General features: G+C 46.4%; 1 protein-coding gene across 1 annotated transcript in view; it reads right to left on the reverse strand.

Moving 5' to 3' along the window:
* Positions 1–27,043, reverse strand: part of FAM193B (family with sequence similarity 193 member B) — a 201,323-nt gene that overhangs the window by 46,028 nt on the left and 128,252 nt on the right. Inside the window, exon 7 of the mRNA XM_078652769.1 lies at positions 919–1,152. Coding sequence (XP_078508895.1) covers positions 919–1,152 — 234 coding nt within the window. The remainder of the gene's footprint in view (positions 1–918; positions 1,153–27,043) is intronic.

The raw sequence follows: 27,043 nt of genomic DNA on the forward strand, positions 1-27,043 counted from the left end.
CTCACAAAAAAAAAAAAAACAGCGAGGATACCTATGATAGGGCACACACTTGTGCACTTCTACAAGACCCAGGAAATACCACCGGATTTCTAGGCTATTATTCCACGCATAGTTACACAAGCCAAGTCTCCCATAGGCCACCGTTTAGACCAGGGGTCTCCAACCTTTTGTGTAATAAGAGCCATTTACTTTGAACTAAAATCATTAACATCTATTAATATTACTAAAGTAATAATGACCGCCCCATCCACGATTGTTGGCTGTGATCAAATCAGTGAACTAGGCATGGTTTTGAGCAGTAATGTAAAAAAGTCTTCAACAATTTGAATGGAAGTGTTACACGGGTAATGCATAAAAGCCATAGCTACAATCACCCTGGCACAAAAAGGAAAGAATGAGTAATAAATGTGTCAAACTCAAATACCTTTTGAACTGAAGACAATTTTTCTCCAAACATCAGCTTATCAGTTCTGAAAATGCACACTTTCTAGTCTTGAATAAATGTGTTTTAATGTTGGTATACATATAATAATTCAACAAACAAAAGGTTCTATATTAGTAAGCTGGGCTGCACACAGGAGAGGTACTCACAAGTAGCTGGACAAACTGGTAGCTCACAAGCTACAGGTTGGAGAAACCTGTTTTAGACTACTACTAAAACAGATAAAGGATGGCACTCTTCAGCCTAACCTTTTGGGACTAAAATACTTTTACCATTTTGCGAACCACCTATTCTTACAGGCCACAGAGACTCAGTACTGTTGTATTCTTTACACAAAGAAGCACAGAGTTTCAATTTGCTCACCCAACCAATTGTCTGAGAGTACAGTTATGCAGAGGGTCAATGAGCTCCAAATGATTTCCTCAGATGTATAATTTTGAATCTGCCCAGTTGATTCTTCATTTGTCGGTTCTCACCTTCCTCTTCTGCTTGTGCCGGGCCCGTTTAGCTGCTTTTGCGCTGTTAATGGGCTTGGGCTCTGCACTGTTGATGAAGTCCAGGAGCTGGTCTACATCTCGGTGATCAACAGCTGGTTCCCCCGAGGAGCCTCGCGTCATCTTTGAAGGAATCTCCTCTTTCCTCTTGGTCAGGCGCGACCGCAGCTTTTCCCGAATCTCTGCATAATTTCGACTTGTAGGAGCTGCGGGAGGCTGTGCAGAGAAGAAAAACGTTACTCATACAGTATATTTTTCAAGCATTGAAGTCTCATAAGACTTCCACAGCAGTACAAATAATTTTAAGGTAAAAACCATGCACATTAGTAGCCCTGTCATCCACACTTCAGTCAAAGTGACAGTGCATTTGGACAACGCTCCTACCAGAGATTTCCATAACTCCGATTTCTACAGCAAAAACATGTGAAAGGACACAAAAAGGAGTCCTCTGAACGGGCAGCAGGGTCATTGAGACTATGGAAAATACCAAGATGGTCCGTAATGGATTTCTTCAACACTGGATCTTATATAGATTCACATACATGATTTTCGCATAATTATAAATTTGCCACATAATTGACCATCTACTGCCTAATCTGCAGATTAACAAAAAAAATGTTTTGTTTCTAGCTCAAACGGTTCAAAAGTTACTAAAAATGCAGCAGCATGTGTTACCACACAGTAGAAGATCTTTTCCAAAGGTTGACTTATTTATTTTGAGAGTTTTATATAGCGCGAACAAGATCTTTGCAGATATCAGAGCGCTTTACAACAAGGGGTAGGAGAAACAAGAGAGCAATTAACACGCTTTTGAGCGAAGGATAGTTGAAGGTAGTAAATGAGTAGCAAAATAGGGTAGATACAAGAGGGAGCATAAACAATCAGTTAAACCAATAATACAAATAGACAGTCTGAAAAACGAATATTACAAATAGTGAGGAGTCTCAAATAGTTCCAAAGTAAGGTACAAGTTCAAGTGAATTTAGCCATGAGGATAGCTTTCACTTCTTTCTTAAAGAATGTAGTGGAGGTGATAAGTCTGGTTTCTGGAGGGAGGGAATTCCAGATCCTGGGTGCCATTCCTGAGAAGGAGCGCTTATATGTTTTTTCCTTCCGGAATCTACGAGGTTTCAGAAGATTCTTTGTACTTCTAGTGGTTCTTGAGCCACCAGAAATTGTCAGCTTCTGAGTGAGGTAGCCAGGTGAGCTGTGGTGTATAGCTCTTTGAGTCATGCATGCAATTTTCAGATGTATTCTGGCCTCAAAAGGCAGCCAGTTCAAGGATTTTAGGTCAGGGGAAATATGCGAGTGTTTTTTTGATCCAGTGATAAGTCTCGCTGCAGCGTTCAAAGAGGCTCTCAGGGGGGCAGTTGTAGATAGGGGGAGTCCGCAGAGGGCGACGCTACCGTAGTCTAAGCGCGGCATGACTAGGGCTTGTACTGCAATTTGGAAGTCCTTGGCTGGGAGGAAGGGTTTAAGTTTCCTCAAAGTATTGATTTGGAAATTAGCTCCCTTAGTTGCCTTGCTGATATGCCGTTGCATGTTGAGATTGGCGTCGAGTGTTATGCCTAAAGATTTCGCTGAATCCACGATGGTAGGTTGGACATGGAGTGCAGTTAGGTGTTTACGCCAGGTTTGAGAGGTGGAGCTTTTCGCGGGAGGTGAGATCAGAAGGAACTCAGTTTTCAGAGCATTGAGTTTGAGGTGATTATCGGCAAGCCATGTGTGTTTCTGAGCGTTGAGTTCAGTAGTTTGATGTCATTGGGGGATTGTAATTTCAGGTATAGTTGGGTGTCGTTTGCGTACATGTGAAAGTGTACATTAGATGCTTGTAACAAGGTGGTGAGAGGTTCCATGACCAGGTTGAACAATGTTGGAGATGGGGAAGATCCTTGTGGGACGCCTAATGTTACAGGCACTGGTGGGGACATCAAGTTGTTGCTCTTGAATTTCTGAGACCTGTTATGTAGAAAGGAAGTGAACCACTTGAGAACAGTCCCAGATAGACCCATTCTGGTGTTTAACAACTCGAGTAAGTTCTCGTGTTTGACTGTGTCAAATGCTGAGGACAGATCAAGAAGGATGAGGAGGCAGGTATCGTTTTGATCTAGGATTTGGAGGGCGTCATCAATTGTGTGTAATAGCAGTTTCAGTACTGTGCCCTGCTCGGAAGCCTGATTGATGAGGGTTGAGGAGATCAAACCGATCAATGTGTTTCGTTAGTTGGAGTTGTACGCATTTTTCCAACAGTTTGGCAAGGGTGGGAATGTTGGTAATAGGACGGTAATCGTTTGGATCAGTAGGGTCAGTTGTAGGTTTCTTGAGTATAGGTGTGACTTGTCCAACTTTGAGGGTGTCGGGGATGCGTCCTTGTTGAAGTGAGCTGTTAATAACTTTGGTCCACAGTGGGAGGAGTAGTGGGATGAAGTCCTTTACAGCGTTAGCAGGAAGGGGGTCTGTGAGGTGATTGGAAGGTTTCAATGTGGTGAGCAGTTTGTTAATTGTTTCTTCCGAGTAGGTGTCAAAGGATGACCATGTAGCATTGTTCTTTGGTTCAGTGGGTGTTATGCTGTGGGGGTTGGAGCAAAGGTTTAGGTCATTGAGGAGATCTTTCCTTATGTTATCAGTCTTTAGATTGAAGAAAGCAGAGAAGTCTTCACAGGATGGAATATCGCCTATTGTGCTATGCGATAGTTGGGGTGGTTCCTTGGATTGTGTATTGATTAGTTCAAGCAGTTTTCTTGGTCGGTTTTTTGCTTGGTCGAGCCAGAGGCTGAAGAAATCTGATTTTGTGCGCTTGATTTTCCTAAAGTAGGCGTTTCTCTTTTCCTTCAGAGTTTTAAGGTGCAGTGCCGAAGGGGCTGATCTCCAGGTGCGCTCTGCCATTCGCATGGCCCGTCTATCTTCGTTGAGTCTACCATCGTACCATGTGTTGGTTTTCTTAGTGGAGACTCTTTTCAGTTGCAAGGGGGCGGCCTCATTGATTATAGAAGTCATAGAGTTGAGGTAGTGGTCGGTCAAAGATTGAACGCTTATTGCTATATTTAGGTTATAAATTGGTACTAATGAGGTGCACTCAATGTCCAGACAGTGTTAAGTGTAAAAGTACAAAATACCGACATACTATTAAAAAATGTGCTGCATTATACAGCAGATTTGGCTTTATATTGCAGCATAATTTACTCAACCTTGCCGCATAATTTGGCCCGACCTGCCACATAACTCTAGTGGCCCTGTCCATACATAACAAAAGTATAACATTTTTATGACATTAGAACATGGAATATATACGAATATGTGCATGAGGCTTATCTGAATATTATATGAAAAACGAGATGCATGACTGCAAGTTCAATGGCTGAATCTAGGTTATTTGCACCCAGAGTATAGTGTCAGAAACGCATTTTGATTCTTCCATATTGCAGCTCTACAAATGTTTGATGATGGAACTCAAGAATACAGAGCCACTATGGCTGCTATGTCTCTTGCTGACTGAGCTGATGTAGTCAATGTATGGGGGGACAGTCAGGATTAAAGTGGCATAGCAAAATGGCAGCATAAATCCATCTTGCCATGCCTTGCTTTGACAGTGACGTATGTGAGTCTGCCGCTCTACATGCCAAGAACAGATGCATACCGGTAAGTAGCATTTTCCGTTCGAGGCATATGTGCTGCAGAATACATACTTGTGCATAGACTGTATAGCAGTGCTCTCCCTTAACGGTTGTCACCTCTATTGCAGAGGTCTGGAAAAGTGTTTTAAGAATAGCCTGGCCCACAGAAGCTTGTTGTTTTGCTTGCACATCTACACAATAATGTTTGGTGAAGTTGTGTGTTGTAGACCAGGTTGGTGCTTTACAAATGTCATCCAAAGGAATGTTCCCTAAGAAGGCCATGGAAGCCCCTATTTTGTGTGTTGAGTGTGCTCTAGGGTGAATGAAATGCGTTACTTACCTGTAACAGCAGTTATCCAGTATTGGTGTCTTTCATAGATTCACATGCCTGAATCATTCCCCGTCGTCGAGACGGGAGCCTCCGGTAAATAAAAAAGTAATGTCCTATAGACATACATAGAGAAAATAGGCCCAAGGGTCTCCCCTTAGTGGCCTTTCCTTGTCCTTATGTAAAAAGGACCAAACTCTTACAGTCAGCCAATCAGCTCCGACCTCCCTCTAGGACCTCCCTGGGAGGAGCCCCAGTCCCTCAGATTTTCGTACGCACCCAACTAGGTTGGCGTAATATTGTTAGAGAGGGATGTGAGACCTTCCAGGGGAGGCGGGAGGGTTGCATGTGAATCTATGAAAGACACCAATACTGGATAACTGCTGTTACAGGTAAGTAACGCATTTCTTATCCAGTATTTGGGTGTCTTTCATAGATTCACATGCCTGAATCAGAATAGCTAGCAATCAGATATGCACCTGCGTGATGGAAATGCTCTGTAGTCACAGTAGACAATGCATGTGTCGTCATACAACATGTGGACAGCATAACAGTAACATCACAATAGCAAGGAACGTGCATACCTGGATGGCGGGATGTAGGAAGGGTCACATCACTGAAAGAGATGGCGAAGTACTGCCTGGCCCACTGCCGCATCCTTCTGAAGTTCGATATCCAGGCAGTAATGTCTGGAGAAAGTGTGCGGTGACTTCCAAGTCGCCGCTCTGCAAATGTCCAAGATTGGTACCCCAGCGAACAATGCTGCGGACGTGGACATTGCCCTGGTGGAGTGAGCAGTAACATGTTCAGTTAAAGGCCGTCCGGCCTTGTCGTGGCAGAATGCAATCGCTGAGGATATCCACCTGGAGATGCTTTGCTTCGTGAGAGGCAGGCCCACTCTTGGTCTGCTGTATGCCACAAACAGCTGTGAAGATTTCCTGAGAGCCTTAGTTTTGTCCAGGTAGAATTTTAGGCACCTCTGAAGGTCCAGAGAATGCAGCGCTCTTTCCGCTGCTGTGGACGGATTTGCAAAGAAGGACCTGAGGACAATTGGCTCGTTGAGATGAAAGTCCGAAGGGACCTTAGGTATGAATTTAGGGTTTGGTCTCAGCACTACCCTGTCTTGTCTGAATTGCAGATATGGTTCTTGAATGGACAAAGCTTGCAGCTCGCTAACTCTCCTGGCTGATGTTAGAGCGAGCAAGAGTGCTGTTTTCCAGGAGATGTGTTTGATGGATGCTCGATGAATGGGTTCAAACGGACTTTTCATGAGTTGGTTGAGTACCAGATTCAGTTGCCATGTCGGAGGGACTTTCCGAGGCCTCGGAAAGGATCTGTAGAGTCCCTTCAGGAATTGTTTGACTAGTCTACTGGACCACAGTGAAGGTCCTGTGAAAGTCCTAGTGAATCTAGAGATAGCTGCGAGGTGAACCTTTATGGATGCATGTGCCAGGCCTGACTGTGCTAAATGCAGCAGGTACGGTAGTATTTGTTCAGGGGTGACTGAGAGTGGTCTTAGATCCCGATCCACACACCACATGCAGAACCGTTTCCACTTGAGAGAGTAGGCTTTGTTTGTACTATCCGCTCTCGCTTTCGACAAGATATCCCTGCAGTCCTGCGGGATATTTAGTCCACTGAACTCCCTGTGCTCAGGAGCCAGGCCGACAACTTGAGTGATTGGAGGTTCGGGTGTTGCACCTGACCGTTGGACATTGTTAAGAGGTTCGGGTGCTGCCTCAAACGGATCGGTGACCTGATGGAAAGTCGAAGTAGATCCGAGAACCAGTGTTGTCTCGGCCAGAACGGGGCAATCAGGATTAGGGTACATGGTTCCGCCTTCATCTTCCTGAGGAGCCTCGGGATCATTGGAAACGGAGGAAAGGCGTACGCAAACACGCTGGACCATCCGATGGAGAATGCATTCCCCAGAGACCCTTGTTGGGGATGCCAGCTTGCGTAGTGCGGACATTTGGCGTTGTCTTTGGTGGCAAACAGGTCGATGTTCGGGACTCCCCATTGAGAGAAGACGTGGTCCAGGGCGTTGTCGCTCAGCTCCCACTCGTGGGAGAGGGATCTTTGCCTGCTCAGGGCATCCGCGATAGTATTGTCTTTTCCGGGGACATAGTCCGCCTTGAGTTGGATCCCGTGTAACACTAGCCAGTTCCAGATTTTCTGCGATTCGCGTGATAGAGAGAGCGAACGCGTTCCCCCCTGTTTGTTGAGGTAGTGCATCGTCGTGGTGTTGTCCGTTTTGACGAGCACTGGGGAGTTCTGGATGCGTGGCAGGAATGCCTGTAGAGCAAGATAGACCGCCCTCAGCTCCAAGAGATTTATGTGGAGCAGTTTTTCCTGAGGGTCCCACTTGCCGCTGATTCGAAGATCTTGTAGAACGGCGCCCCATCCTTCCAAGGAGGCGTCCGTGGTGACCACCAGAGGTGTCGCCGGAAGGAGAAACGGTAATCCTACATTCAGATTTTTTCGATTCCTCCACCAAGCTAGGCTTGTGGACATTTTTGGTGTGATTTGCACAATGTCCTCGAAAGAGCCAGTGCTTTGGGTCCATTGGGTTGCGAGAGCTTCCTGCAATGGGCGCATCCTGAGACGGCAGTGAGGGATAAGGAGGATGCACGAAGACATCATTCCCATGAGGGATGTGTAAGTGCGCACTTTGATGTATGGTTTTGTCGCCACAGCCGTGGCCAGAGATAGTATCTTGTCCGCCCTCTCCTTCGAGGGAAAGGCCTTCACGCACTTCGTGTCCAGGACAGCCCCTAGGAAGGTGATCCTTGTCGTAGGGGTGGTGCAGGATTTTTTGAGATTGATGGTTAATCCTAGCCTCTGAAAAAGATTGGTGCAGGAGGACGCTGCCGCGTCCTCGGCTGAGGGTGCTTTCACCAGCCAGTCGTCTAGGTAAGGGAAGACTTGGTGACCCAATTGACGCAGATATGCCGCCACCGGAGCTAGGCACTTCGTGAAGATCCGCGGCGCGGACTTGAGGCCAAATGGTAGGACTCTGAACTGATAATGTCGGCCCGCCACCTCGAACCGCAGGAACTTTCTGTGACGCTTGAGGATGGGGACGTGGTAGTAGGCATCCTGGAGATCTAAGGATGTCATGAAATCTCCTTGTTCGAGAGTGCCCAGGATTTCTTGAATCGTCACCATTCTGAACGATTGGCTCCGTAGGAAGGCATTGAGTGCCCGAAGGTCTAGAATGGGCCTCCACTTGTCCTCTTTCTGTTTGACAAGAAAGAAGTGTGAATAAAACCCCTTCCCCTTCTGGGATGCTGGAACTCGTTCGATTGCTCTTTTTTGTAGCATTATAGCGAGTTCTAGGGTAAGGAGCCGTAGATGTTTGTGCGTCCGCCTTTTGGGAGGTGTGTTGGGAGGTCGGGACGTGAACTCGAGAGAGTGTCCGAATCTTATAATTTGGAGAACCCATCGGTCCGTGGTGATGTGTTGCCAATTGTCGAGGAAATGGGTCAGCTTTCCTCCAATTTGAAAGGATGTAGAGGGTGGTGGGACTGGCTGGAGTAATCGGTCACTGGCGTCCGCCAGTGCCCCTTTTGGAATTCCTGCCCCTGAAGGTAGATCGTCCGTATGAAGATTGACGGGCTTGTTGTTGTTTATGTTGGTACTGATTTTTGTTGGCAGAGGAATACGAGGACCAGTTCTGGTAGGAACCGCGATAAGAGGACTGACCTCTGGATCGGTTCCCTCGAAAGGACTGGTTCCGGGACTGTAACGTGCCTAGCGCCCTTGCAGTGTCGGTGTCCTTCTTGATAGTTTGCAGTGCCTCGTCGATCTTGTCCCCAAAGAGATGCTGGCCGTCGAAGGGCATGTCCAGCACCTTCAATTGCACTTCCTGGCGGAACGACGTCGCCTTCAGCCATCCTTGACGGCGTAGCACAGCCGCTCCGGCTAGTCGACGGAAGCCAGTCATGGCTGCATCTATCGCGCAGTCAATTATTTCCGCCGCCGAAGATTGACCTTCCGACAGGAGAGCCTTGACCTCCCCCTTTACGGCATCAGGCAGTTCCTTCAGGTATGGGGCTATGTCCTCCCAGAGTTGGCGATTGTAGCGCCCCAACAAGGCAATGGAGTTTGCGATCTTGATGTTCATGGCCGACGTGGACGTGAATCTCTTCCCTATCGTGTCCAGCTTCCTGCCTTCCTTGTCCGGAGGAGCGGACAGTGGGGAGGAAGGGTTGCGGGAGTGTTTCTGGGCCGCCTGCGTGACCACCGAGTCAGGTTTTGGGTGCCCGTTGAGGCAAGCCGCCGCCTTAAGTGGAGCTTTATATTTTTTGTCCAGGCGCAGAACAACCGCAGGCACGGAAGCGGGTGTCAGCATCAATTTCTTGCCCTGTTCCCACAAGAACTCTATGATTGGAATAGATTTGGTTGCCTTTTGTGTCTGCTCTTTGAAGTCATGCAGGAAGCAGTCCGTTTCCGTTGATTCCACTACCATATGGAATCTCTTCGCTGCCCGTTCCACAAGTTTGTGGAAGCCTGCTATGTCCACAGGTGGCGAATCCGCCTGTCGCGGTTCAGGTGAAGCCGGGGATGGCGCTACATACTCGTCATCTCCATATTCGTTATCTCCATCCTGGTCCGAGTGGACCGAGTGGACTTCCTGGACTTCTCCTTCCTCCAATTCTTCCTCCTCCTCGTCGTCGTCCGAGGAGTCCATCACCTGAGGCTGGGTCTCACGGTGGGGTTGGGGTTGAGTTTGAGACCGTTTTGGGGCAGACGCTGGTGTATGGTCTACCGGTGTCTGATGACCACTGTCCGCATCCGGGAATCTTTGCTTGTAGTCTTGCACAAGGAACCGCAGGTCATTGACCAGAGTTGCCGGCAGGCATATCATGGGGGTGACCTCCGTGCGGACACTAGTGTGGATGGAGTGTTCCTGAAAAGTTAGGTCCTCCTGCTCCTCATCTGTGCTTTGGCACTTGACGTTGAGGTCCGAGATGGAGGTAGCTGGACCCAAGTGGTCATCCTCTTCGGACTCCTCACTTTGGAAGATGTCGTGAGGTGGTTGCATCTCCACTTTGCTCGGAGACGTGGTTTCCGGGGTAATTTGCGTTTTTCTAGACTTGCTAGACGCAGCATGCGTTCCTGTCGACGTCGAGTGCGTCGTCGACGGCGGTGGCATGAGGGTCGGCATCTCTACTAGGTCGGATTTTTTCCATGGTTCCGATGCCATCTCCGACGACGAGTCTTCTTTCGTCGTCGACGACGACCCCTTCGTCGACGGTAACTTCGTCGACGACGACGGTTCCTTCGTCGACGGTTCCTTCGTCGACGGTTCCTTCGTCGACGGTCCCTTCGTCGACGACGACTGTTCCTTCGTCGACGGTCCCTTCGTCGACGGTGTCTTCGTCGACGGTGTCGGCGTCGACGGGGTCTTCGTCGACGGTGTCTTCGTCGACTGCGTGGACGACTGTACCTTGGTCGTCGACGACTTCGATGACGATGTTGTCGTCGTCGGTACCTTCGTCAACGGCGAGCCCGCCGTCGACGGTGTCTTCGTCTGTGAGTTCTTCGACGACGGTGGGCTCGTCAGTGACGATGCCGTCGTCGATGGTGTGGTTCTCGTCGTCGACAGGGTCTTCGTCGTCGACGACGATTGCAGTAATATAATAGAGGAAACAGGTCTACCTGATGATGTTGAGGAAGTAGTCGTCGTCGTCGATGCTGAAGGCGATGACGCTGATGTCGTCGACACAGTGGTAGTGACAGAGGTTGTTTTGTGGGTCTGTCTGGTAGACGATGGAGCAGGTCTTTTGAAGGTGTGATCAGCCTGAACAGACACTGAAGATGACGTAGATCTCGCCTCTGAAGACTTTTTTGTCTTCTTAGGAGGAGTGTCTGAGGGGCCCGGGGAAGATACCCTAGGCCTCTTTTTAGAGACTTCTGAGCTTTTGGAAACACTGCTCTCAGAAGATTCAAGATTGTCTCTAACCTTCAGCCTGTCCAGCCAGATGAGAAGGCGTCCTTCCCTGTCTCTCACAGTCTTTTTAGGGAAAGACCTACAGATCCTGCAGTTGTCCGAGACATGATCTGGGTAAAGGCAGTACAAGCATAACTCATGCTTATCATCCACATGGATCCTCTTCTTCCCACAGGAAGAGCAGGCCCTGAACAGGGCTTTCTTCTGTGACTCCGACATGGAAGAAGTTTGTGGAAAGAAGCCACTTACTGCAAACAGTGTAGTGAAGAATCCTTGAAGGTTTGAGAGCGAGGAATCACTTTTGAAGAAAGTTTAGATGAGTATAAGTAATCTTGAGCAGAGCTCAAGCTGGAGACTCCCTAGCACAACGTGCGGTAGAAAATCTGAGGGACTGGGGCTCCTCCCAGGGAGGTCCTAGAGGGAGGTCGGAGCTGATTGGCTGACTGTAAGAGTTTGGTCCTTTTTACATAAGGACAAGGAAAGGCCACTAAGGGGAGACCCTTGGGCCTATTTTCTCTATGTATGTCTATAGGACATTACTTTTTTATTTACCGGAGGCTCCCGTCTCGACGACGGGGAATGATTCAGGCATGTGAATCTATGAAAGACACCCAAATACTGGATAATGTTAAAGTGCCTTTTGCCTTTTGGTAGCATATTTGAATACATTTGACAATCCACATGGCAATTCCAGCTTTGGAGATGGGGTTTCCTTTATGAGGTGGAGAGAAAGCTACAAACAGTTGGTTTGTGTTTCTAAAAGGTTTAGTTTTATCAATGTAATAAAGTATAGCTCTTTTGACATCAAGTGTGTGAAGAGCTCTCTCTGCTACAGAATCTGGTTTTGGGGGTAAAAATGGTAATTCCACAGATTGATTAAGATGGAAAGCAGAGATGACTTTGGGAAGGAATTTCGGATTTGTTATAAGAACCACCTTGTTTTGATTCATTTGTAAGAATTTTTTTTTTTGGTTGGAGCCTGAATCACACTTGCTCTCCTGAGTGAGGTGATTGTGACAAGGAGAGCTACTTTCGATGTAAGGAAATGCAGTTCGCATTTGTGCAGAGGTTCAAATGGAGGACCCATGAGCCTAGTAAAGACAAAGTTTATATTCCACACTGGAGAGGGTGGGATTCTGGGAGGAATTCTCCTTTTAAAGCCCTAATACATGCTTTGATAGCAGGTACCCTAAACAATGACAAATGATGTCGGTTTTGTAGGTAAGCTGCAATGGCAACAAGATGTAATCTTATGGGTGTGTAAGTGAGATTACATCTTTGTAGATGCTGTAAATAGCAAATAATATTTTGAATTGAAGCATCTGGTAGGTCAATTTTGTTGTTGTTGCAGTAAGTGATAAATCTTTTCCATTTGGCTGCATAGCAAGCTCTAGTAGTAGGGCGTCTAGCTTCTTTAATAATGTTCATACAGTCCGGTGGGAGGTTGAGGTAACCGAACTCTACGACTTCAGGAGCCAGATTGCTAGGTTTAGTTGAGCTGGATCTGGATGCCTTATCTCTCCATGGTTCTGTGTAAGAAGCTTTGGGGAGAATTGCAGTTTTTGGTGTGGAACTACTGAGAGATCTAGGAGTGTTGTGAACCATGGTTGCCGGACCCATGTTGGAGCAACGAGGATCATCCTGAGAGACTGTTTGAGTTTTCGCACTACTAATGGAATGAGCGGGCGTGGCGGAAAAACGTACGCAAATTTGCCCAACCAGGTCATCCATATCGCAATGCCCTTGGACAATGGTTGTGGATACCTGGCGGCTAATGTTGGGCATTTTGCGTTTGCGTGTCTGGAGAACATATCTATGTCTGGGTGGCCCCACATTTGGAAAAATGGATGAACTGGTGGATGAAGTTCCCATTCGTGGATGTGCTGTGTCTGACGACTGAGCAGATCCCCAATCTGATTGTGTACTCCTGGAAGATGTTCTGCTAGAAGGTATATCTTTTGTGGGGTGGTGTCCATATGCGCTGCGCTCGATAACGCTGCAAAGAATGTGTTCCTCGTTTTTGTATATAATACATTGCTGAGTCAAACAAAAAGAGGAGTACCACCAAAGGAGAAATTGAAGGTTTTCTGCAGGGTGGGTTTGTTGGCAAAAAGGAAAGACTAGCCGAGCAGAGGACGGTAGAAGTAGGTTAATGGCCTTTTACCTCACCAGCAAACTAATATGTTTTCACTGCATGATGAGCCTATGAGCCTCAAACTAAGTCTCTCCTTTTTACCCATGCTCGTCCATTTTGACAGAGCATTAATACTATTGGCCATTTGCCATTAGGTACACAGGGGTTCAGGATAGGGTGCGCCTTTTAGGGGGCCCATACCGTCCGTCTCCCTGTTTTTGGTCCTGAGGAATACCCGGTATTAACCCATATGGTAGAAACATGTTGACCAACCCACAAATACACATATAGAGATACACTGGCCGTAACTTCCCTACCAGTATCTCGCCACTGCTTTTTAACATTGTCCAGTTACTTTAAAATAAAATTTAGGTTTTGAGTTAAACCAGGACAATTTTTAACACTTTTTTTGCACCTACAGTCACAACCCGCTCCACTGTATTACAGGTGTCGAAGCACATCCTGGTGACGCTAGGTCACCAGGGTGGACCCCGATGATGAAGCATGTCACCACTAGGTTGGTGAGTGAGGGGTTTTATACAAAAGGATGAATTCTTTCCTTTTTTGCCAACAAACCCACCCTGCAGAAAACCTTCAATTTCCCCTTTGGTGGTACTCCTCTTTTTGTTTGACTCAGTCCTTGACCAGTGGAATAGGAGTATTCTCCGTTCACTTTAGGTGAACACCATCCCTTGCTCTCTCCTTTGTTTTTCAATATAATACATTGCTGTCATATTGTCGGTGCGGACAAGGACAGTTTTGTTGATGAGATGTGTCTGGAATGATTTTAATGCTAGAAAGATTGCCAGTAATTCCAGGTGATTGATGTGGAGCACTTTTTGTTGAGGGGTCCATCTGCCCTGAATTGTATGGCTTAACAGATGAGTTCCCCCGCCCATGAGCAATGCGTCCGCTGTTGGCACTATCTGTGGAACTGGGTCTTGGAGCAGCCGCCCCTTGGAAAGGTTTTGTGTGCTCCACCACTGCAGAGAGCGATGTGTGCAGCTGTCCACCAACACCAGATCTGAAAGTTGACCTTGAGCCTGGTTCCACTGACGTGCTAAACATTGTTATAAAGGGCGCATCTGGAATCTTGCGTGAGGTACTATGAGAATGCAAGAGGCCATCATTCCTATTAGTTGCATAAACACTCAAGCTGGTAGTGAGTGTTGGGGATGAAATTTTGCTATGAGGGTTTGCATACTGGCTATTCTGATTGGATTGGGGTATGCAAGGGCTTTGGAAGTGTCTATTGTGGCCCCTAGATATGTCCTTTAATGTAAATTGGATCGTTAGGGGCAAGTTTATATTTTTTATCAATCCGAGGATTGATAATCTTGGTCCGGACAGGATCTTTAAATATGTCTGGCATATTTAATGACACCATTAAGCATAGGTAATGTCTGTATTGATTTTTGTGGCTGAGCAAATGTATCAAGTAGGAAATCCTCTTCCATGGAGACTGAATGCAGCTCAACCCCATGATATTTCGCAGCCGTATTAATCAGTTAACTAAAACCTATATTGTCGTCTGGAGGGGATGGCTTAGATGGGTATACATCTGTTTCAGGAACGTCTGGAAGATCTGTGGGAGTGTTGTAAGCATCCCATGTATCCTGTGGTGGAATAATGTCATCATCAAGATCATCTAAAGGATCCTTGTCGTGTCCACCCCTGAACCCTAGATCATCCTCATCCTGTGGTGGTAAGGGGGAGTATGGAAGTATTGGAGAGAGTGTATAGCAGAGTGTGTAGGAGACAAAGGTTTGTTAGGAAGAACAGGAGAAGAGTCTTAAAGGTGAGGTTGCAAAGTCTCTTTTCTTCACAGGTACCTCAGGAGAGTGTGAGGTATCGTATTTTCTCCTCTTTGCTGGAACATTAACAATATGTCCTGTTTAAGGGTCAATATGTAACGTCTTGTTTCGTATCTATAGGATCTGACCGGAACAGTTCTTCCTGGACTTTGTCTGCTTTTGGTGCCAATTTTTATTGGTTACGATTGTGGTTGTTTTGTAATCTGGAGCCGTAGAAGGGCTTTTGTGTTCCTTCGGCTTCGATGTTGGTGTAGAGTCCGAAGACTTCTTCGGATCCGAAGGCTTCTGAGGTAACGGGTTTTTAGGAACCCGCTGGTGTCAGGGGATAACACCCGAAGACCTCTGAGTTCCCTTGTTCCGGACCACAGAAACACGTAGTCTTCTAGTCTCAGTCAAAGATCAAGTTTTATTGGTAGCTACCAAGTAACACGTGTCCCAGAAGTACACCACACAGAGAGTAGGTTCTTGAGAGACTGTTCGTTTTCACAGAACCAGCCGTCTCCTTATATATCAAATATATGGCTTCAAGCAAGAATTCTTGAGTTTATGGTATGGCAACACACATATTTCTACAACAATACAAAGAGCGAAGTCATGTAAGCAAGCCCATATTTTAGATGTCCAGTTTGCTGATAGATTACCCAGTTGGACCGGGAACTCCCATCAGATATCGATGAACCACCAATAAAGGAAGGTACAACCCAGCCATAAAAAGGGCCATAAACAAGATACGGGGACAGGTGCGTGTTTGAAGGAAACATGGGCTGTATGTAGTGAATGGTTCGTGGAATGTTATGCGTAGATGCTATCGTATTCGGCCACTGGGCGAGGAGCTGCCTAAACAGGTTTGGCCGAAGACAGTGGAGTCAGTTGGGACAGGTCAGGGGAAAGTCACGAAAGGTGGACGTGTCTATTTGGATCAAGCTCGACCTTTAATTGACTTATCATGAGGGCAAGATGCAAGATGGATGCCGTTCACAAAATGGAGTTTAAGGGATGGGACAGAAACTGTGATTTAGGGGTGTTGGCAACCCTCGATTGTAACGCAAATACATAGGAATGATGTCCTAATCATTATCGGTTCGTAGACACTAAAATCGTCTCGTTACGTTGAGATTTTGTGACACGGGTATTGGACCTCGATATCGGGAAAACCACAGGGTCTGGATTTTGGGAACCACAGACCCTCCTTTTGCCCTCATATAAGGCAATAACTCATGCTAATCTGAGTCCAAATCGGTATGAAGAAATTCGTGGAGATGTTGCTGGAGCATCATTCTGTTACTCAGCTCGTCCTGTGACACAGGCTTCCGTACACACGAGGTAGCACAAAGGCCACATAGTGCAGGAGCACACTGTATACACAAGCAAAACATGAACAGAAGTGCCAAGATCATCCCAATGAAAATCAAAGTTTTCCATCCCCAGGCAGTGATCAGTTCCCAGAACCACCCCAGCAGGGACCAATCCCCTTTCTCAATGTGAAGGGAACCAGATATTTCGTGTAGTTTGGAGATGGCCTGGTATACTGTTGGTGCGTTATCAGGGATGAAAATGCAACAACTGGATTGGATGACTCTACACACACCACCACGATCGGCGAGTATAATGTCTAAGGCAATTCGGTTCTGAAGGGTCATAAGTCGATCCGACTGAAGCTCTGTTGTCAAATTGCCAAGTGCTCCGGCCGTTGTAGTGACGGCGGATTCAACTACCCTTGCTAACTGGCGAATATTCCTGCTGTTCACCATAGGCCCCCAAAATGGCAGAAAACCCTTTGCGAAGTCAGCGAATTCCTGACCCGCGGTGTCGTCTTTACTCACGACACCTCTAGCTGTCCTTGTCCGGTGGTAATCTGCTCGGGCCGTGTAGGTAGGAGGCAGCAGAAATGAAATAAAACATGTACCTGAGAAATCAGGGGGCAACCACGTGTAGGCTTGGTCGTGGCAAACGAAATACGTGCCTTTAGCTGCCAAGAGTATCGGGGAAGTTCGGGAAGCAAATACATATGTTTCCGTGCAAATGCTCTTTCCTAACTGTGCTGTGGGGTTCCTACCAATACCCTGTAAACATAAGTGACCTCGGTGGGGAACTATCCAAACTGGGCGAGATTTCTTTGCTGCCTGGCTCTTGACCAGGTAAACCCCATGTTTGGTCACGTTCCAACGGGAGTAGGGACTCAGTTCATCTTTGGGCATTGTCAGATAGGTGTCGATATCCCTACTCATGTTCCTTATCCCTGCGATTAGCGCCTTGTTACTGGAATCGCTCGCAGCGGAACGGGTCGGGTATGGTTCTAGGGCGAATAAGAACAGGGTCTGGAAAGCCCACAGAGAACCATAGTAGCTAAAGGGCAAAATGAAGTATGGGATTCCCTTATCGGTTGTGTGTGGCATAAGTCCGCATATCCAACAGTTTGACGTGTTCATTATGGACTGGTGTTGGTGTAGAAGCTGGATGAAAGTTGTTTACAAATTCGAGTCTTCGGGCAGACTCGTGTTCAGGTAAAGGGTGAAAGTAGTGTGGAGAAATAGTGGGAGGAGGTGGTGTCTGGGTGTCATTCGAAAAGGTAACTTTAAAAACGAATAGCATATAACTAGTAAAAAAAACAAGTGTGCTACATAACATTAAAACACATATCAGGAATCTTCTTCTGGACAGTATCGTGCATAATTGTTTTTCAAAGTTCGTGAGTCTGACAGGTCTCTCTACCCTTGGAAACTCCATCCTCTAGTTGCTGCCCGCAGTGGTTGATGGATTCTCCCAGGGAGCGCGCTCTGCTCAGTCCGGGGTAACTCCCGTGGACCAATCAGAACCGTGGACCTAGAACTTCCCAGTTGCACTCCCCAGACTTCAACCGCGACCCTAGCAGCAGAACCGGATGGCGGTTCGAAAAATCAAAAATGAGCTAGTTCCCTTGGGACGAGAGAGCTGAAAATTCAAAAATAGTTCTTAGGGGGAAAAGGAAATTACATTAGATCACACTTTATTAGTTCTTTTGTTTAGACCGCAGGTCGTATCGTCGTTTCCCAGGTACGGTGTGATCTTCAAACAGCGTTTCAGGTTCAGTAGTGTCCAATTGCATAGATGGTGACACAAGTCCTTGCAAAATATGATCACTCTCCTTTTCAGTACTAGTTTCTTTCAAACGGGCATCGCTGAAAGGGATGAAGCGAGGTACGGATTCTGTCTCAGAGTCAGCAAGTCCTTTGTTGACCCACCGGTCGTATGGAAGGGGTAGAGGGACCCGTTTGCAGTGGGTCCCATGTACCCAGTTTTTCTGGCCTTCAACCCGAACAGCAGATCTTGTTGAAAGTAGTACTAGGTGCGGTCCGGTCCACCTCGGTTGTCCGTTGTTGGTGCGCTGAAAATTCCGCAACAAAACCCATGAACCGGGTTCGATGAGGTGACCTGGATCGTCAGAGGCTGGTGGAGAAGAACTGTGAACCTGTTTGTGTAAAACACGCAATTTAGTTGTCAATTCGCACAAATAGTCAAGCAGTACGGGGTGCTCTATCTCGCTCAGTTTCTTGGGTCTTGGCACGCCCCAGACGTTGGCTGGGCGGCCAAACACGATTTCATGGGGGCTAAGTCCTAACCTGGAGTGGACAGTCGTCCTGGTTGACAAAAGTGCTAGAGGCAAGGCATCAGGCCATGAAAGACCTGTACTGGCTTGGATTTTGGCTAGTTTGAGTTTTAACGTGCCATTGTAGCATTCTACTAATCCAGCTGATTGGGGGTGATTTGCAGCGTGGAATTTTTGGTGTATGCCTAGACACTCACACACTCTCTTCATCACGCATCCTATGAATTCACTTCCGTTATCACTCCAGACAATTCTAGGCATACCGAATCTAGGGAAGAACTCTTTGACAAGGGCTTTGGCAGTCGATAAGGCGGTGTTATCCTTAAGGGGGTACGCTTCCACCCACCTTGAAAAGGCGCAAACAACAACGAGAACGTATTTCAGGTTGTTGCACCTCTCCATGTGGATGAAATCTAGCTGCAAAACCTCGAACGGGTACGTTGGAGGCGCAAAATGACCAGCTGGAGTTGGCGTTCCCCTACCGGGATTGTACTTCAAACATACCATACACTTTCTGACCACGTTTTCTGCGTACTTTGGGATATTGCTATTCTGCCATACTGGGGCCAATAGTTTACATATTCCTCTCGAATTGATGTGTGCCATTCCGTGAGCCATCGTTACCACTGCAAGTACGTATGCATTAGGTAGTAACCATCGCTGGTGTTCCGATAGTTCGACCCAACAACCATTCGCATCCAATCTACCTGTGCTTTCTCTCCATTCATTCATCTCGTTCTCAGTGGCCTCGGCTTGTATTAATTTTACGCTTTCAATGGTGTCCTCACACATTCCTACATCAGCAATCCATCTAGCGGGACCCATGACATACATCCGACTCATTGTGTTCCTTGCAGTTCCTTTCGCAACCTCATCTGCAAATGCATTCCCACGGCCAACATCGTCCTGAATCTTTCTGTGTGCACTACATTTTATAATGGCGACTTGTAGGGGCAAGGTGAGTGACTCAAGGAGCTCATTGACTAGCTGGCCATGTTGTATCTTTGCACCATGGGACGTAAGGAACCCACGTTCACGCCATAATCTCCCAAAACTGTGAGCCACACCAAAGGCATATTGGCTGTCAGTGTACACATTCACTCGCTTTCCTTTCGCCAGCACACATGCTCTAGTAAGCGCTATCAACTCTGCAGCTTGTGCAGAACTGTGGGGAATGCGTGCAGTCTCTACAATGGTGTGTAACGTCGTTACGGCATATGCTGTAGTCGTATCACCATTCGGCAACTTAAAACATGAACCATCAACCCATAGAGTATCATTGCATTCGGGAAGGGGAGTGTCCTGTAAGTCTACTCTCCCTTTTGTCTCTTCCTCTGTCCTGAAACAGCAGTCATGCTTGTCAATCTTGTCGGTCTCTGTCGGGATGGGTAATAACGTAGCGGGATTGAGTGTATCACACCTCTTTATATGGATGTGACTTGCTAGCAGGGTAAGTTCGTAACTGGATAGTCGAGCGCTAGTAAGGTGTTGTGTCTTTGTCCTATTTAGTAAAATGTCTACTGCATGCGGAACCATAACGATCAAAGTGTTATTCATGACTAATCCAGCAGACTGTCGAATGCAGACAGCTGCTGCGGCTGTTGCTCTTAGACAACTTGGCAGTGCCTTAGCCACTGGATCCAGAGTTGCCGAAAAATACGCGCATGGGCGCTGTTTGTCCCCAAAGAGTTGCACTAAGACTGATAATGCACAACCTTCTTTTTCGTGGACATACAATGTAAAAGGCTTACTGTAGTTGGGGTTTCCCAACACAGGAGCCGAACACAATGCATCGCGGAAACTCGTCTGACAATCTTCAGACCAAGGCATAGGTTTAGGCGTGTCTTTGCGGAGTAGTGACAGTAAGGGTTTGGCTAGTAGTGAGAAATTCGGTATCCATTGTCTACAGTACGATGGAATGCCCAAAAAAGCTCGAACACCTCTCTGTGTCCTTGGGGCTCTTAGTTCTGTGATTGCCTGTATTCTTTCTGGTGTCAGTCTCCTTCCCTCCTTCGATAAGATGTGACCTAGGTAGGTTACTTCTTGTCGACAAAATTGCAGTTTTGAAAGGGAGACTTTGTGCTTCATGTCACATAGGTGACGTAATAGCGACAACGTAGCTTCCTTGCAAATCTCTTCAGTGTCTGCAGCGATCAGTAGATCGTCTACGTACTGAATCAGTGTTGACCCATCTGGCAGTACAACTGTGTCTAGTTGTGTTTTCAGAGCCTGACTGAATATTGATGGACTTTCGTAGTAGCCTTGAGGAGCGCATTTGAAGCGGAAGCTTCGTCCTCCTAAATTGAAGCCGAAAAGGTCTCTACTCTCTTCGGCGATCGGGATGCTGAAGAAAGCGTTCTTCAGGTCAATCACCGAGAACCAAGCTGCTGAAGCTGGAACCATTGTCAATAAAGCAGTAATGTCGGGGACGACTGGAAACTGCGGTATAACTACCTTATTTACTTCTCGGAGGTCAATCACAAACCTATACACAGGGGCTGTGAAGGATCAGTACGTTTCAAGACCGGTAAAACTGGACTGTTACAAATGTTTCCTGTTGTTTCCTCGATAACATCTTTATCGATCAAATCATAAACGATCGTTAACAATGCCTGTTCGCAGTCGTTAGAAATTTTGTATTGGGGAATACGTGGCAATCTGACGTTTGCTTTCAAAGTTATGACATACGGTGCTATCTCTAAACGACCTACATCGTTGGAACCATTAGCCCATAGTATATCTGGAAGTGATGACAATTCGGTTGGGATACCTTCTTTTGACAAGTACATTGGAGAAATGACTTTTCTCCCTAAAGTAAGCTGTACTCCCGAGGGAGAACAGTACAAAGTCGCGTACAACCTCTTTAGCAAATCCAATCCTAACAAATTTTCACCGCAACCTGTTGTAAGAATGAGGGGTGCTTCTAATTCACAGGGGCCAACAAAAAGGGAAATAGGACTAGAGATCGGGTTTCTAACAGGGGCGCCAGAGAAGCCTACTGAGACATTCATTTCGCCAGACAAAGGTGCGCCAGGAAGTTTTGAGTGCATAATAGAACTTTTTGTAGCACCAGTATCCAGCAGAAATGGCTCTGACACTCCTGAGGTAATTACCTCGACATAAGGTCCATCCTGATCTACTGGAACTGAAACAACTCCCTCTCTTTGTCCGTGGCTGTCCTAGCGATCGTTACCCTCATTGTCGTGTTCGGTGTAATAGTCGTCAGCATAGTACTGAGCTGACTTGGACGATGAATTACCCTGTTGATCAAAGCTATTCATGGATTTCTGAGGTGGAAAAGAAGTTCTATTCTGAGTGAAATTTCCACGGCCTCTACCTCTAGAGGCATGCTGAACACCTCTTCCCCTTACACCTTGTGCACCGTTTAAACGTCGTGCAAGAGCCGGACAATTATTCCTAAAATGACCCTCTTCTTTGCAATACGCACATTGATTCGGGCCATACGTAGGACGCTGATGGGAAAGCTCGTTTCCTCGCGCGTCTCTAGAGTACTGCTGATTCTGTTGATAATTAGGCTGGCTAGCCATACGAGGCTGATAGGTCTGTTGGAGAAGAACTTTATTTTTCAAATCTTTCGTCTTTTTGTCTGCCTTGTCTAATTCGTCTTTACGCCTATTTTCATAGTACTGGGCTGTTGCTAGAATCTGCGCTGACGTAGAGACAGCCCAAGCACTTTGAGTCTTTTAGTTTAGCACACAATTCAGGAAGCAAATTGTGTACAAACTTGTCTACAAACAGTCTTTGGCCACCCTCGGTAGCCATATCCTGACCACTATGGTCAGTGAAGGTTTCCTCAAATCTCGTAAAGAAGTCAGACACATTCTCGTCTTTCTTCTGCTTGCACGCGGATAGCTTGTCCCAGTTTACACGTACTTCAGGCATAATTGTCTTCATGTATGCAATAATTCTACCAGGAAGTTCAGCTATCAACGGCTCAGGCTTGAAACCACCGACTTGTCTAGCATCTGTAGTCGCAATGTTTGCCCATGAGTCACCTAATTCTTGGTCATGATCCGTACGACGTATCTTACTCCATAAAGGAAGTGGAACAATGTTCCCAAACAACATGTCTATATCCGCTAAATTCATTATACATGAGCTTGCAGTTTGGGACAACTCCTTATAATACCCAGTCGGGTTTTTACGGGGATCGGGTAGTGTCTGCTTGAGCGCTAAAACTTCGGATCTTTTCCAGGGGACATGTACCCATACACGCTGGAAATGAGGCAGAACCGGTGGAACGGCGTTTGCATCACCTTCCCTCCAAACCGGAGGAACCTCTCTCATAGGGTACTGTCTCGCTGTTGTCCTACTATACGTACCACTGTCAGAGGATGACCCAGAATTACCACCTGTACTTCGATGTGATAATATCTCTACTGCTCTTTCAACGTCGGGACCAACTATCATACCCTCCCCAAATTTAAATCGTAACCTACACAACTCCTGCAGGTTGCTCTTCTGACCATTATCTTCCAAATCCTCACACAGGAAAACACACATCTGCTCAAAGACGTATCTTTGCGTTGGTTCATCCCATTGACGGAAAACGTTCATGACAGACTACATCATATCTCGCTGTATCCATAGCCCAATTTCGTGCTAACTTATTCAATGTTTCCCTTTCCTGATAAACAGGCATTTGGCTTCGTAATTGTCTTCGTTCCGTGTTAGGGGTCGTTTTAGGCGACCGAAAAAGTGGTGAAGGAAAGTTAGTAACAATGCTGGCCATTTTATGCCAGACGGAAGGTGAAAATGAAGGAATAGCTGGTAGTAGAACAGAGTCACGCAAAGCAGAAACAGAAATGTTCGTAGAACGAGTATCAGAGAGACTAGAAGGTGCGCTAGGCGAAATTTTAGTAGGGACGGTAGGAGAAGTAGATGTGATCGGTGAGCCTTGAGGAGGCTGTGCCAAAGAAACAGGAGCCAGCTGAAGAGTAGCCGGTGAGTGCGGTAAAGGAGCCTGTATTACAGCTACCAAAGGTGCAACGAAAGGTTGCGGAGGTGCTGTGGCATTTTGTGCATAGGGTGGCGGAGAATTTAATAGGTGGGACATTAATGGATCCTTCCTTTTGACCTTGTCCCTTATTTGGCAACATCGGGTAACATATATCTATCGCTAGCTTCTTGCTCCTAAACATCTGTTCGCTCTCCTGCTCTTCCTCATTATCTCTGTATGCAACGGCAGCTTGCACCATTGACATACCTCTTTTATTCTTTTTTGCTAATCTTATTTCTTTCTGTTTGGCTTCTTTGCGCCATAAGCGGAAAGATTCAAACATCGCCGGCCGGGCTTTCTTCTTGAACAATTTGACCTCCAAGTTATCTAATATTTCTTGGTCGAAACTACCATATTGGGGCCATTTTAAAACACCATCCTTGCGGGTGTATTTTATCCATACCTCGTTATATGTTATAGGACCTACGCCGTGCTTTACATAGAGTTCATACGTTGGAGTTCCAATTGGAGGGACCGGACAGGAATCCTCCAATCGGGAGTCCTTACTACAACCAAGACAAAACAAGTTTCCAAGTCTGCTAAAACCAGGCATCTTCGCTCACTAGTCTAGCTTCAAACTTCAACGGATTATCTGTTACGATATTTCTCGTGAATACACGAGTCCTTCGGCTTTGGGGCTTGCAAGTTCCAAATCAAGTCGTATCTCAAGGATACCAAAAACTAAGAACAAACTAAGGACTAGGAGACGCTCCACTTATACTTAACTGAAGTATTTGAAGATCGATGACGTCGCTAGAAGACTCGTCTATCGTTTCGCTCTACCAAGGATCACTGGGTCCAAAACAAGGCGATAGTCAGGGCAGCAGTCCTTCGTAGCCGTCGGGATGCGGGGAACCTCGCAGCAAAGACCTTCGGAACCACGTCGACATACAGGGGTCGCTGAAGTGGCTGGCCGTCCTCCGGAATTTTCACACGAAGCTCCTCACGAACATCTGGATTGGACCGTCACCGCTTGATATCGCCCCGAGTTGGGCGCCAACTGAGGTAACGGGTTTTTAGGAACCCGCTGGTGTCAGGGGATAACACCCGAAGACCTCTGAGTTCCCTTGTTCCGGACCACAGAAACACGTAGTCTTCTAGTCGCAGTCAAAGATCAAGTTTTATTGGTAGCTACCAAGTAACACGTGTCCCAGAAGTACACCACACAGAGAGTAGGTTCTTGGGAGACTGTTCGTTTTTACAGAACCAGCCGTCTCCTTATATATCATATATATGGCTTCAAGCAAGAATTCTTGAGTTTATGGTATGGCAACACACATATTTCTACAACAATACAAAGAGCGAAGTCATGTAAGCAAGCCCATATTTTAGATGTCCAGTTTGCTGATAGATTACCCAGTTGGACCGGGAACTCCCATCAGATATCGATGAACCACCAATAAAGGAAGGTACAACCCAGCCATAAAAAGGGCCATAAACAAGATACGGGGACAGGTGCGTGTTTGAAGGAAACATGGGCTGTATGTAGTGAATGGTTCGTGGAATGTTATGCGTAGATGCTATCGTATTCGGCCACTGGGCGAGGAGCTGCCTAAACAGGTTTGGCCGAAGACAGTGGAGTCAGTTGGGACAGGTCAGGGGAAAGTCACGAAAGGTGGACGTGTCTATTTGGATCAAGCTCGACCTTTAATTGACTTATCATGAGGGCAAGATGCAAGATGGATGCCGTTCACAAAATGGAGTTTAAGGGATGGGACGGAAACTGTGATTTAGGGGTGTTGGCAACCCTCGATTGTAACGCAAATACATAGGAATGATGTCCTAATCATTATCGGTTCGTAGACACTAAAATCGTCTCGTTACGTTGAGATTTTGTGACACGGGTATTGGACCTCGATATCGGGAAAACCACAGGGTCCGGATTTTGGGAACCACACTTCTTCGGATCCGAAGGTTTTTGGTGTTGTTTCGGTTCAAAGGCATTATGGTCTTTCGGTGCCGAAGATTTCGATACCGAGGCCTTTTTGGGTGTTCCAGAAATAGGGTGTGTTCCTGTTTTTGTACCGATGGTATTTTGGTACCTAGTTGAGCTTCCCAGTAGTTTGTATTTTTGGCGTCGAGTCTGGTGGCTGTGGGGCGAAGTAGTTTGTACAGGTGGTGTGAGACCTGGTGACCCTTCGTGGTAATTGTTTCCATGTAGTGGTTGTATGCTTGCAAGCTCTTCTCTAGGAATTTCCACGATACTCAAAGCCTTTTCTGCATCTAGTGTGATTGCTATCGCTGATTTATATGATTTGGAGGAGTGTTCTATTATCTGGCAGAGGAGCCTAGTGTTGTTGTGAGACATGCGTGTTTTGAGGTAGCCTACCTGAGTGCTGCCGATCAATTGGGGGAGCACTTTGTTTAGTCTTGTGGCTAGGACTTTGGCATATAGCTTGCAGTCTAAGTTTATTAATGATATGGGTCGGTAGTTTTTGGGCCATTGTGATTCCTTGCGCCTTCCTTGGGTATTACAACTATGTTGGCTAGAGACATAGATTCGGTTACCTCCCCTTCTGTGGTGCAGTGGTTGAAAACTTTCGCCAAGACCGGCAGTAGCTGGTCTTGGAACATTTTGTAAAAGGGCGCGGTATATCCGTCCGGTCCTGGGGCTTTGTTGTCTTTTAGTGCTCTAATGGCTGCGTTGATCTCGCTTATTTTTATGTCTTGCCCTAGTGTCTTGGCTTCCTCGGTCGTTATCTTGGGTAGGTTCGTGCTGTCTAGGTAAGCTGAGCAGCCCTCCTGGTCTAGGTTGTCATCTCTTTTATATAGTTCTTTATAAAATTCCTTGAATGTGTGTAGTATGTATTTGTGCCTGGTGTGTGTTTTGTTGTGAGCTTCTGATTGTGGTGATACTGTGTTGCCTTGGTTTGTGTTTAAGGTATGACGCCAGGATTTTCCCCGCCTTGTTTGCTTCGCAGAGGTGGATTTGTTTGTATTTCCTTATCCATAGACTGGCTCGCTCGCTTAGAATCTGGTTGAATTCGTATTTTTTCCCCTGTGAGTTCTACCAGAGTGTCTGTGTTTGACATGTCTTATGTGTTTGGATTCTAGTTTATTTATTTATTTCAAAGTTTTATATAGCGCGAACAAGATCTTTGCAGATATCAGAGCGCTTTACAAGGACATGGGGTGATAGCATAATAATAGGTAATAGTTGAGGTAGTTAGGTACGATATGCATAGTTACATAGGTAGGTCAAAATAAGAGGTAGGTCATAGTTGAGGTAGTGTAGGTACACGGTGCATAGTCAAACAGGTACGCCAATAATATGAAAGTACATAAGGAGGGAGCATATACTTGTTTAAGCGTGCTTAAACTACTTTTGTAAATAGCATAGAGGTACACGGTGCATAGTCAAACAGGTACGCCAATAATATGAAAATACATAAAGAGGGAGCATATACTTGTTTAAGCGTGCTTAAACTACCTTTGTAAATAGCATAGAGGTAGGCATAGTTGAGGTAGGAGAGTACAGGGTGCATAGTCACACAGGAGAATCAGTAGTATAACAGTAGGTAATATTTGAGGTGGTGTAGGTAAAGGGTGCAAAGTCAGATAGGCACGTCAATAATATAAAATAAGATATGCAGAGAGGGAACGTATACAGTCAAGTGAGTCGATAATACAAGTAATACAAATAGACCAAGGGGTC

Source organism: Lissotriton helveticus, chromosome 7 (assembly GCF_964261635.1).
Source record: "Lissotriton helveticus chromosome 7, aLisHel1.1, whole genome shotgun sequence".
Lineage (NCBI taxonomy): Eukaryota > Metazoa > Chordata > Amphibia > Caudata > Salamandridae > Lissotriton > Lissotriton helveticus.